Source organism: Diadema antillarum, unplaced genomic scaffold, assembly GCF_040938485.1.
Source record: "Diadema antillarum isolate AM-2024a unplaced genomic scaffold, OU_Dant_1.0 scf00000039, whole genome shotgun sequence".
NCBI classification, from domain to species: domain Eukaryota; kingdom Metazoa; phylum Echinodermata; class Echinoidea; order Diadematoida; family Diadematidae; genus Diadema; species Diadema antillarum.
Window position 1 is genome coordinate 1812653 of NW_027270928.1, and position 14158 is coordinate 1826810.

Sequence of the window (14158 nt, forward strand, 5' to 3'; positions counted from 1 at the left end):
CTGGTGCTACCATTGCTTTATTTTTGAACATATATGACAAAACCAATGTTGTGCAGGAGAAAGCTGAATTATAATGTCTTGAAGGCATTATTTATCATTTGCAGATGAAACAAAAACCAAATTTTAGTGCTTTCAAAATAGTTCTAAAATGTGAGTTAGGGATAGAAACAATCAATGTTAAAGTGTCACACAGCGTAATCAATGTTAAGTTTTGTGAAATATACAAAATGAAAATAATAGTGAAGATAAAGTTGTTTCTAAAATAAACCATCTAAATTTATGGTTTATTGAGAAAAAGTGATATATCTTTATATTTTAGGCTTTATTGCAAAATGTTTACATGGTAGGATGTTTTGTGAGACAACTAACCTACACATATGCATCACATGTGATAACTCAAACATTTTTTATAATCACTGCTCCCAATGGTAAACATCACCTTTAAGCAGGAGACACACAGCTAGAGTGGGAGAGCAGGAGATTTGTTAAAGTGGGCTCAAAGTGGAAGAGTTGGAGTCTTTGTGTTGACTTCTCATTCTCTTCAACGAAGAACAAGTCAAAATGGTCTCATCTTTTCAGTCCATCATATGCTATCATGTGGTAGGTTTCCCCACATATATAATGTGACATCTTTGCAAAAGTGCTATTTGATAAACATCACTTAATACTATTAAATGAGTCAAAGAATAGTAGTAAAATAAGAGCATATGCAAGGACTGCCATGGTGGAAATTTACAAAAAAATTCCTGCAATCGATATGCTTTTATTTTTCTCGTGTTTGCCATGTTTGATTCATAAACAAGAAATAAAACAGGATTGATTGCCAGCAATTTAATTGCTTGTCTTGTCAGCAGGCTCTTTCTGTCAAAGACCTCCTGTGGTCATTCCTACAAAAGGACTTATCTCCTTGATGTCACTCAGACCAAGGCTACCAGTTCTTGTCGCAGCCGCCTGGCTTTGTCCCTGAGGAGGGCACGCTCCATGTAGGGCATCGTTACAGCCAGGGGTAGGGCTGAAGGAAGCAGGGCGAGGAGGGTGGAGGCATCCAGCTCCTGTACCAGGTAGCCAAGTACACCTGGAATCATGTGAGGGGATTTAAAAGACAAATTCTGTCTGTCCTGAGCCAAACCAAAGGTGGCAAAGTGACACATTTTAACCATGTCAAAATGCAGTGTTATAGAAAATTGGTGTAACAAAAATTTACGGTTAATCACCTCTGCTGCATCAAATAACCTATTGCACTATTTCGATTTCAATTTGATTTATTCAACACTTTCAGTATAAACACAAGAATATACAGAAAATTGACAACACCATACTATAACAAAGAAAAGAATGCTCACAATAATCATCAGTATAACATTACGAATATACATTTGAAAGTGTTCGGAGACAGACAGGAAGGCTATGCCTTCTATAAAATTGCACTACTTGCAAAGCTGTAGTTTGATAATAGTACTGATGATTATCGTATCCATTTGATAACACTACAGGCAAACCTAAAGTATTACAATGCTGAAGGATCTACCAGTTTGTCACTTGAGTGTGCATTGAATAATATCTAAACTACGCAACAATAAATACCTGTCAACATGTAAATTTGCAGTTTCCTGCAGTTAAAATCGTGACTAATCATTCTGTGGATGTAGCAGGATTATAATGCCTGCAATAATAAGTTTCTTGGGTACATAAAGGGTACACATAGCAAAGAAAACTCTTAATCAAGCAGAACAGAAAAAAAAGTGCATTACTGGCACAGCAGCATTGATATGATAGTGATTATGTGGCAAGATTTAGTGTGTGACAAAATGTGCTATGTTTAATGCACTGACACATTCTTTCCATTCACTGCACAACAGGCATTCATTCAACACAATTTTTTTTTAGTTGTCATGACTATAACAACAGCAGTGGTAGTCACGCTTGTGAATGACTGTGAGTGTATGTTCTTGCAAAGGGCTTCAATCAGGGGGGTGTTTCATCAACGTTTTGTCAGCGCTGACAATTTCAGCAAAATCCTTGGTTTTGATTGGCTGAGATGCTCTGGTCACTGACTGTTACTATGGTGATTCAAGTTGTCAGCACTGACAAACGTTGATGAAACACCCCCCAGGGATATTGTAGTGTTTCACACCAGGCAACCGAGGATACATTTCACACCGGGCATATGCCCGTTTGTTCAGAGTATTTAAAACAAATGACAAAGAGCCCTCTTAAGGACCTAGGAACCCCATGGTTATATAATGCACCTGCCCGTTATGCATATTTAGGACCTGTATGTAGGCGAAAAGTTTTCACACTATTCAAATGGGAACATTTGAAAATATTTACAAGTATCTTCGATAACTGTGAATGCACTTATTCAATACATGAAGCCCAATTTTTTTTTTTTTTTTTTTTTTTTTTACTAACTAAACTGAATTAAGTATTATTTTTTTATGGTTTTCAATTTTGATTAGTCAATTTTTTAGAAAAAAAAAGGAGTAAAGTATCATATACACAGTTGAAGCATCTTAGAGGAATGTGTGTGTGTGTGTGTGTGTGTGTGTGTGTTTGTCTGTCCTTCTCAGAGACTCCCACCCCAAGCATTTTCTAATCGGGAGATTCTCCCGCCTGAAACCCCTAGCAAACGGGAGACTCCAATTTGATGTGCGTGAAGCGTGAAGTTCCTTGCAGCCGGGGGTCCAGGGCCTGCTTAAGGACCCTGGAAGCTCTAGGGTTCTAGATGCTCTCTTGTGCTATCTAAGGCTTATTTTTCAACATACAATGCTATTAAGTAAGAAATCATTTCAAGAGGGAGACACAGAGCTGGGGGGGGGGGGGGGGAGAAATTAAATCTCAAGCAGGAGAACGGGAGATTTTGCAAAAATGGGCTTTCGGCGGGAGATCTCCCGTCGAAAACGGGAGAGTTGGAGTCTCTGCCTTCTATATCTCTTCCTTTGTTTATGGACATCTCTCCTCTCACCTGATAGCATCTGGAGTGAGACAGTCTTCCTAGTTTCCATGCCATCAGTGGTTTTCTCCTCCATGCCTCTAACCAGGTCTGCTAAGACGTGTGCCCACAGCTCTGGGCTGTGACCACAGTGCTGGCTGGAGAATTCTACAGCAATGCTGGGGTACTCCTGAATCACCAAAGACAATGCCCCCTGCAGTAATCACAACAAGAAATAATATCAATATCTGGCTCTGCAAAGTTGAGGCACCTCAAGAATCTGTAAGTGTTACATTTTACTTCATAAGGGATGTAAGCTTTTAGAAATACTTCCCTTAGTTTTCACACACTCGAATGGAATGTACATTGTATCTAATAATCTCACGACATTTATTCAAAGGAAATCAAAACCTGAAGAGAAATGTGGATTGAATGAAAGCAGCAACATTGGTAAAACACATCAGTGAAAGTTTGAGGAAGATCAGACAATCGATGCAGAAGTTATGAATTTTTACAGTTTTGGTGTTGGAACCGCTGGATGAGGAGACTACTTGAGTTTATGACATCATGCGTGGACAACAATTATTAAAAAAATGAAGAAAAAAATTCAACGTGCTTTCAATTTTCTAGCATAATGAAAGAGCATTCGACTTACCTCTTTCAGAAAGCAGGGAGAATAATTACTGCCCTTAACAAAAGTCAGTATCAAGTTGATGGAATGTGTGATTTTCATGAAAATTAATTTTTGTGGAATTCCTTTATATTTTCTTTATATTGTTGTCCATACATGACGTCATTACCTCTAGTAGTCTACTCATCCAGCGGTTCCAACACCAAAATGTTAAAAATTCATAACTTTTGCATCGATTATGTGATTTTCCTCAAACTTTCACTGATGTGTGTTTTACTAATGTTGCTGCTTTCACTCAATCCACATTTCTTTTTGGGGTTTGGGTTTCCTTTAAAAAAAATTAGATGCTTGCTGTGACTTCAGTGCATTACAATTAGTCACAATAGTGTGACTGTTGCTTGCAAGGAGTACATACCTTGTAGCTATACATTCTAAACTGAGGCTCAAAGAATTCATATCACAATCGAGACTAAAGGATGCTTAGCACACAGAGTATGTGTATTTGTATTTGTGTGTGTGTGTAAAGATCACCTTGATGTCCAGCTTAGCTTGGCAGAGAAGCTGGAGTGACCCCCGACCTCTTCCATCTTTCATATCCTCTGTCTCCTCGATGACATAGACAGCAACCTCTGAAGGCAGGTGATCGGAGCAGAGAAGACTCTGGTATGGTACAGACAGACAGACAGACAACGGACTGAATACTACAATCAAGAAACTGAAACATCACTCAACCATGCCAAACATGTATATGAGTAGTGATAAAAGATACTTAATGCAAACTAATGTACAAGACTAGTTCTACACGTCAGAAAAAGATCACTTACACTTCAAGACTGCAATCTATCTAATGTACATATATTGCAGCAAGGCAACAATGTGTAGATCAAAAGGAAATTTATCTTGTGTACAAAAAAGCACGCTCTCATGACTCTGCATACTGGTATTGTCTTCTCAAAATCTATCGTTCACATGGCACTCATTTGATTCTATGTAACTTCCTGATTTACATAAATTCTGGTCACTGTCATTACACTATCATCAGTCTCATAAAAACACTGATATAAGTTATAAGGCTGTTTTTATCCAAGACATCATGAACTGAACAATATCATCAATTAAACATCCAATCACAATTAAATCCTTAAAATCATCATCATCACCATATTTAACAATGCAATTCTCACCTGCAAGGGCTGTGTTTATCTACCTCGAAAGAGAGAATCTTATTTCAAAATGTGTTTCAAATGGTGTTTACAAACGTGATTTGAAACACTTTTCTCATGGTGTCACTTTTATCTGACCATCATATAATCGTGATTCGAGTGCTGTCACCGCGCAGCTGCTGTGCGCTGTTCAACCCAGGAAGTAGAGGTCAACTATGAACCACCGAACATGCTTTCATCATTCACGCATAAACAGTGAGTAGAAAACACACATGGCGCAGGCTTTCCTCTGCAATCAGAAACAGCTTGAAGTTGACCTGCGCAGCTCTAAGATATGAACGTGTTTCAAAACGGCATTGCATGTATCTACTTGCAGAAAGGCAATCGTGGTCACAAATGCATTTCCAATTGCCCCTGGAATGGTGTTTCAAATCAACGTTTCTACATGTGTTTGAAAACACAGTTGCATTTACCTGTTACCCGAAAATGCCTTAACCCGTTGAGGATGGACTGATTTTGTTACAACACGCATTTCCCAAGACACTTGCCCGAGTATACTCGGGACTCGTTGTCAACAGGATAAATACATTTAGGATCATGATGCTGCCTCAATTTTTTTTTTTTTTTTAAAGAAAAATGCACCCAAAAATACAACAATCGAGTGACCATCACCAGCCAATCATCATATCTGTTCTCTTTCTTTATATCAATGCCTTCAATTCCGTGTGGGTCACCATCAATCGTTCCTACCACCTCTACCACCATCACTCTCCATATCTCCATCACCATTATCACCATATGCCCACCTGTAATCTCATGAGGACTTCATTACAGCAGCAACATGGACAGCTGGCACCACTCTTGGTAGTGGTCTGAGGCTGGGTGACTGACCCGCTGCGACCCCTCTGTAGCCTCCAGGATCTAGCCTTCTGCTCCAGGCTGGTACATGTTTGTCTCAGAGAACCTGGCAGTAACAGCAACCACACCTACATCATTACTCAGCAATCATTCCTACAGTCTTGCACATGTATAAGTCTGAAGCTAAACTCATGTGAAATGTCTAAACCTCAATTCACTAATTCATGAATGTGTATCACTTTCATCAAAAACTTTACGGAACAATTCCATTAAAAAAAATTACATGCAAAAATTTACAATAATATACATTAGTTATTTTATATCATAATGGTGATATGCTTATACTTTTACAATAAATCAGTTGTTTAAATGAAGAGGCAGAAGAAGATATACTATTTCTTCTAGTGGGAAGTTTTTGTCTAGATCACAAATAGGCTATCAAGTATACTCTTATGACTTACATGAATACAGCCACACCTTAGTTTAAAGCCCCCTATTTATCAATCCTATGACAACATACTTTCTATCTTGCTCCTCATATTCCTAAAATGCTTGAAAATATTTGCAAGAGCAATACACGTATTGACAATCATCATACCATAATAGTTGTGTGGTAAGTGCCGTTTCAATTATTTCTTCCATTGGAAATGGAATGCTAAAACACTGTATAAGTCATTTGCAATGCTAATCTCATACACCAAAATTATCCAGTCACTTTTGAGCTGATAAACCCTGATTTCCAGCACTTTCGATTTCTTCTGCATTGGGTCGTTCTCAAGGCTTGAGAACGGCGAGAACATGCTTGCCGAAACGTCAGAATTGGGTAGGCCCTTTTCAGGGCCACACACATAATACCCTAGCAAGAATAAGTGGTGCACCGTTAAGCCTTCTACCACCCAACGTTCTACTGCCACGGAAGCCTTCAAAGATTTCTTCTTCTGCATTTTTGTGTCTACAGGAAGGTGTACTTTGAGTAGTGTCCGAGAAAATAAAGCAAAATTCCTTTAATCTATTCCACAGCTATACAGCAATTGATAAATTCATCTACAAATGACAGATTAACAGCTGAGAGCATTGACATCACAACATGTTACTTCACACTATGGCAGACTAAACCCTTTGCAAATGATAGCTACCTTGAGGGTTACTACCAAGAAGTTATTCAAATATTCGGACAATATCCATTCTATTCTCTTCATCATGCTTCACTTACTGCGCTACCAAGTTGCTACACAATGACTGAAAATTAGGGGTAGATTACAACACTAACCTTGGAAAGGGGCCAGGTTGTTCAGCCAGCTAAATCTTGCTGCAAAGCATCCATCTCCTTGAGGCTGAAAGGATGACATGAAAAGATGGACACCTTGTGGAGTGTGCTAAATGCTATATATTTCATGGAAATTCCTTAAATAAGCAAATGCGCTAAGTCTTCTTTGTATTTGCTGATTTCCTTCAAATGGCATCTTCCTTTTAATAAGGTCAGCTTCAGCTCCTTGCTATTTTAGCGTCAAACAAAAGCAAACCTCATTTTATGTTGAAATACTTACTTATTCTAATCTCAACTTATCCTTGCCCTGGCCTAATCAAATTGTCCGTAATAACATGGTACTCTTACAGACATAGACCATTGACTATAGAAATGTCTCGTCAGAAATCATCCAAATTCACTGCACTTTATTTCTGTATGACTACACTGATGAGTTACACTGAATTCTTTCCATGTTTAAGTTAATAAAATAATAAATGACTTTCAGAATGATCTGATCTTTGATTTGACTCTTTACCATCACAACGTAACTCATATATTAATCATATGAAAGTGTGCACAGTCTCCATTCAATTTTAATGCACTTTTCTCAAATCAATGGAAAATTATACAATTGAATTCCAAAATTCATCAACTTTTGATCTCAGGCAGATTTCCTGGAATTTGAACAAGCATATTGTCTACAGGTAATCATTGCATACTTGCTTGAATTTCACCACATGCTTCTTGAATTATTGCTCAAATGCTAAACTTTGCATCAACTCTGTCACCCTTGTGTCCACTATTGTAACTCACCTCATTCAAACATGGTAGTAGATACATAACAAAAGTCAAATTGTGAGCAAGCTGTTTTCCTGTCAAGACGGTAAAAATATCAACACATAAACAATACAACGACTGTTAACATTACGCTTGTAGTGGAACTTTGTGGCAAGATAATGAGACTGAATGTCAGCACATCATCAGATAGTAAAGTAGTGTTCACAGGCATCCACAGATAAAATATATCAGAAGCCTACCACATGAGCATGCGTCCTTCTGCATGCCCTGGAGGTGTTCATCATGGATGGGTGATCTGCATGGAGCAGCTGGCTGAGATAAATTGGAACGATCTCCTCCTATGAAGATAGAGTGGTAGAAGAGATGATGAATGCATTTTATACAAATCTTGAAAATTTCTCATTGAAGGCTCTTGATATTTTTCCTTACTTAACCCCTAAAAGATCAAGGTACAGTCAACCTCGGATACCTCGAACTCGGATAAGCCGAATATCGCTTACCTCGAAGGCAAAATGAAAGTCCCGATTGTTCCTATGGAGTTTTCGTGTGTTAAAATTCGCGTAGCTCGAAAAAAACTAACTCGAAGTTCGGTTACCTCGAAGGGAAATCTCATGTCCCAATCTTAATTAACTTATTGTTTTTCCCAGCATGTTGCTCGAATTGAAATTGCAACATCACTCAGCATTTATGATGAAGCGCGCGTGGACAGTGAAGACATGTCACAAATCTTTTCACACTCGATTGTAAATATTCTGAGCCCCAAACGATCGCGCGCCCAAAGAAATACCCGCTACACAGCTGACAAGGAAAATCCCGTGTGTAACACTTACTGTGCCTACACACGTACACGGTATGCATATAGCAGCCGTGCAAATGGAGTGCTTACAATAGCACTACGCTCTTTCTTTGACCACTCTGTTTTGATTTGCGATCGTGATAGTCATGCCGTGCGCGTACATTTCTTAACCGTCGTGGCGCACCTGCTTAGGTGTTGACAGTTATATCTTTGGCATTAATCACGGTCCGCTGTCCAAACATCAATCTCCCGCTAGTGTTTTTTTTGTTTTACTTTTTTCCTTTCACGAAGTTTGTTTCATTAATTCTCCCCCAAGAACGCAAGCTCTGAATACTTTTTTTCCAGCAATGCGATTATGAAAAATGTGTGGTATATAATCTGGAAGTATAGGCCTAGCATAATAAAGAATAGTATAGATATGATTTAACAACAGTTTATTCTGATAAATTTCGAAGTAACGGAATAATACGCTTTACGATTTTCAGACAAAAAAAAAAAGAAATCATCATGTATTTTACCCCTGTTTTGACTTGAATCTTTTTTGAGTTTTCGGTATTTTTTTTTCTTTTCTAGCACAATCGTCAAGGCCCCCTAAGATTGTTTCGCTTTTTTTTTTTAATGCGAACAATCCTCTTCGGTAAATGTTTATGATTACAGTAATAGCACTGTCCTCATAAGCCATAGCCGGAATCTGATCTTGAAATATTACTCACTACTCAAGTAGCCCATCCTTCATGTACTGTGCTGCACTTATTCAGGGCTCGACACTTACAGTGGCCCGGGGCCACCAAAACGCACGTCGGGCCACCAAAAAAGTCGAATGTTTGCCTTTACTTTTGGAGATGAACAGCGGTAACAATCGGCCCCGAAAGTTGCTACAATGAATGTCAGATGATTGCTTTTGATTTTGGAAATGAATAACAGTAATATTCGACTCCATACGATACTAAAATAAATGTGGGATGTTTGCTTATACTTTTGGAAATGAATAACGGTAAGATTAAGCTCTGTACGGTGCTTAAATTAATGTCAGATATTTGATTTTGCGTTTGGAAATAGACAAGGATAACATTCGGCTCCGAAAGATACAAAAATAAATGTCGAACGATCCCTTAGACGTTCGGAAATGAATAACAATAGTATTCAACTCCGTATGATGTTTGCTTTTATATTCGAAAGTAAATAGCAATAACATTCGGCTCTGGAAGATGCTAAAATAAATTTCGAATGTTTGCTTTGACGTTCGGAAATAAATAATAATATTCAACTCCGTACGATGATAATATGAATGCCGGATGATTGCTTTTACGTTCGAAAGTACATAGCGATAACGTTGAGCTCTGGAATAGGCTAAAATGAATGTCGAATGATCCCTTTTACGTTCGGAAATGAATAACAATAACATTCAACTCCGTACGATGATTAAATAAATGTCGGATGTTTGCTTTTACTTTCGAAAGTAAATAGCAAGAACATTCGGCTCCGGAAGATTCCAAAATAAATATCACAGTCATGATTGCTTTTACATTTGGAAGTGAGTAGCAGTAACATTCTGCTCCATACGATGCGAAAATAAATGTCGGATATTGGCTATTACACATTTCGAAATTAATAACACTAACATTCAGCTGCGTTTGATGGTAAAATAAATGTCTGCCTTGACGTTCAACAATGAAAAACAGTAACATTCAGCTCCATTCGATGATAAAATGATTGTCAGATAATTCATTTCACTTTTGGAAGTGGACAGCAGTAATATTGGGCTCCGTATGATAGTAAAACGAATGTCGGATGTTTGCTTGGAAATTAAATGAATAACAGTAATATTCTGCTCCGTATGATACCAAAATAAATAACTGATTGTTGCTTTTACATTTGGAAATGATTAACGGTATCGTCTGCTGACTGTGAGTGCTGCTGGTAGACACATGGAAGACCGGTACGTAGCGGTGCGACATTGCCGTCGCTCCCTGTAGCTCAAAACAGTCTTGGTGAGCTACATGTACACCCATAGTTGTGCGAAATTTTAATAGTTTGCAAAGCTAAGACTGTGATTCTTGTGTTGGATATTGTGTAAGAGATGATGACTTAGAGAGAGAAAAGGAGGAAAAACGAATAGTGATCGAGGGGGTACCTACGCCGACGCGACAATGTACATTCAGCACGCATGTTCTGCAACCCTGTCTTGCACTCGATTACGTACCGGTATTTTCTTTTTGTTTTTATGGTGATAAGTCATTTAATTGTCCACCAGGAAACACTGATGAAAGAAGAACATCGATTTTCATTCAATTCATTCATATTAAAGTCGATTCAAATCCACTTGACAAGCATACAAACTAGAAATATCACTGAAGGTGATTAATACCCCCGCCCCGTGACGACAGTCTTACCCAAGGAATGATCTTTCCTTGATCTTCTGCCATTTAAATGCCGTTACCATGGCAACGCAGCTTCTGACACGTCCGAAAAATATGTCTTGCACATCTTCCCACCAAGACTATTGTGTGCCACATTTCATAAGCTTTTGTCAAAAACTGAGGAAGTAGTTCAATCCACAAGATCTTTCCTTGATCTTCCGCCATTAATATGCCCTTACCATGGCAACGCAGCTTCCGACACGTCCAAAAAATATGTCTTGCACATCTTCCCACCAAGACCAATGTGTGTGCCACATTTCATGAGCTTCAGTCGAATACAGAGGAAGTAGTTCAATCCGCAAGATCTTTCCTTGATCTTCTGCCATTTATATGCCGTTACCACGGCAACGCAGCTTCCGACACGTCCAAAAAATATGTCTTCTACATCTTCCCACCAAGATCAAGGTGTGTGCCACATTTCATAAGCTTTGGTCAAAAAACTGAGGAAGTAGTTAAATCCGCAAGATATTTCCTTGATCTTCTGCCATTAATATGCCGTTACCATGGCAACGTACTTTTGGGTACTGTCAAAAAATGCGTCTTGCACATCTACAACCAAAGGCACACATCTGTACCAAGTTTCATGGAAATTGGGCAAAAACTGAGGAAGTAGTTTGCAACACAAAATTTTCCATCATTTTGGCTCATAATATGTGAGCTGTTACCATGGCAACATACTTTTTGTCACTGTCAAGAAATGTGTCATGCTGACCTATATCCTAAGACAAACATTCAATATGAATTCCATGAGAATTGGAAGAACACTGATGAAGCAGTTTTGCCATGAAGCATTTTGCCCTATATTTTACCAATAACATGCCGTTACCATGGCAACGCACTTTTTGCCACTGCGGAAATATGTGTCTTGTACATTAACATATTCAGATGAACATCTGTACCTAATTTCATAAAAATTGATCAAAAACTGTGGGAGGAGTTCGCGACGCAAGATTTGTACCCATTTTTGCCCATAATATGCCGTTACCATGGCAACGTACTTTTGGGTACTGTCAAAAAATACGTCTTGCACATCTACAACCCAAGGCACACATCTGTGCCAAGTTTTATGGGAATCGGTTGAAAACTGAGGAAGTAGTTCGCGACGCAAGATTTGCAACGGACCGACCGCCCGACCGCCCGACCGACCGCCCGCTGATTCCTATATACCCCCTTCAAACTTTGTTTGGCGGGGGTATAAAAATCGGTAGGCACTGTAACAGATACCATGTTGAACATCGACAAAAATCGGATAAGTCGAAGAAAATTCGACGTACGCGTACCTCGAAATTCGCGTACCTCGAACCAATTTCTTCAGTCCCGACGACTTCGAGGTATCCGAGGTTGACTGTATTAGGGGAGTTTTTGGAGTGCAAAGTAAAATATGCAAAGTATCCAAAATATCCTTCAATGCATGCACTGGGGATAAATCTATACAATTCCAAGTACAGTATGTGGCAATTATGAGGTTGCAGAATGGTGCATGTACTGGGAGTACATTCATACAATTCCAAATACAATATGTGGCAAGTATGTGGTAGCAAACCTGTGCATGTACCAGGGATACCGGTAAATCTATACAATTCAAATTATGATATGTGGCAAGGAAGTGGTTGCAAAACAGTGCATGTACCGAGGGTAAATCTAATACACAACTACAATTAGTACAATAATTATACAGGTAATCACGTAGTGTAATCTGATACCAAAAGAGATGTAGGTAACTCCCATAAATATGCAAACAAAGGAGCGCCAGATACACAGAAATCTTGATGGTCTTTGGTCACAGCAAGAGAACAACAATTGCTTCATAATGAGATGAATTCTGGACCTGGCTTTACAGGAGGCTCTTTTTACAAGACACTTATTTCACACTGCTCCAGTCCACCCAGCATTGGCAGGATACTGGCTAAAGCTGGAAGTTAAACTTATGCTAAGCTAAACTTATTCAGACCAAAGTTATGTCCTTGGATAATCAAAATCTACATCAATATGTCCATGGTCGTTGTAAGTAAATCGCATAAAGTGAGCAAAGCTGTGGTCAGGTAGGTCTCTACATACACCCAGGACAGTCTATTTCATTTCAGTTCAATGCAATGCAGAACCTCAAGTTAGTTCCTTTTATTTTTTGGAATTGGGAAGGCATTTATTTTTCACACTAATACAAATAGCTAAAATGGCAATGATGTACATTCTGACCCTGCCATACATCAATAGAGTAAAGATTAAATTAGATGTGTACTATACCATTGCCTCCTGAAAGACATGATGCCATTTTGAATCACTCATGACTGACTCTAGCAATCTTGTGAGCAGCAAGCTGTGGCCTGATGACCCTGTGTGCAGTGCCTAAAGAAATGGAATGAGCACAAAGCATAGTGTATGATTATTCTTTCATATCATCGCCCAATCCTATGTTTCCTACCCCCTAAACCAATGTGAATGGATCAATTAAAATGTCTAACACACATCTAAATCCACAAACAACCCTGTGAATGTTAAATATTGCAAGATAACTTGAAAACATTTTAGAGACAAAGCCTACTTGGCGATGATCATTAAAGTTATTAACTGAGTATACATGTATATCCATTCTATTAACAAGCACAAGACATTGTTACACTTGCACAAACAACACAGACATGATGAATTCATAAAATCATTCACATTTCTCATATGTAACTTAAAACAGTTATTCCAAAGTAATACAAATATGTTACATGCAGAAAAGATCAAATGGATTCGAACAATCCATATAAGAGAGTAGGATGTGTTCAATTTACATAACTTTCTATACTTTCTATGCACAGTATTTAGACCAGCATCCACTTCCTATTCCAGTGATGAGACACAATTACTGATGAACGTTTCACATTTTGAAACTGGATGAACACACACATACCTTCAATAAGGTGATGGCTTCTTTCAAAGAAAGCTTGTCATTGTCAAGAAGTTGTAGGAGCACCTCTACCATCCCATCTGTTGCTTCTTTGCACAGCAGCTACAGTGTAATAAAAAAAAAACAAAACATGAACATACATCATACTGTACAACCAGAATATTCACAGCATGAAACTTTTGCGAACAATATCGGAGCCGACTGCCTTTGTTACAGCATGAAACTTCCATGATGGTGTACAGCATTAGACTGGTATTCAATGCATTTGTGGGCAAAAACTTTGTTGTGCATTTTAACTTTCACAAATCTTGGCTCCTTGCAAAATATGCAAAATTTTCATGCACAAAAAAATTTCTGGTATAACAGCACTTCATCCAGTCCTGCATGCAGCAAAGTCTATAAAACTTTGGATTAG

General features: G+C 38.5%; 1 protein-coding gene across 1 annotated transcript in view; it reads right to left on the bottom strand.

The window, feature by feature from the left end:
- Positions 1–326: 326 nt before the first annotated feature.
- The window catches only part of LOC139710739 (BLOC-2 complex member HPS3-like), a 31095-nt gene continuing 17263 nt past the window's right edge, over positions 327–14158 (bottom strand). The window contains exons 12-19 of the mRNA XM_071622659.1: positions 13747–13845; positions 13092–13193; positions 7871–7969; positions 6855–6918; positions 5533–5690; positions 4095–4223; positions 2966–3146; positions 327–1075 (exon numbers count right to left, since the gene is read on the bottom strand). Of these exons, the coding sequence (XP_071478760.1) occupies positions 918–1075; positions 2966–3146; positions 4095–4223; positions 5533–5690; positions 6855–6918; positions 7871–7969; positions 13092–13193; positions 13747–13845 (990 nt within the window). The 3' untranslated portion in view covers positions 327–917. The remainder of the gene's footprint in view (positions 1076–2965; positions 3147–4094; positions 4224–5532; positions 5691–6854; positions 6919–7870; positions 7970–13091; positions 13194–13746; positions 13846–14158) is intronic.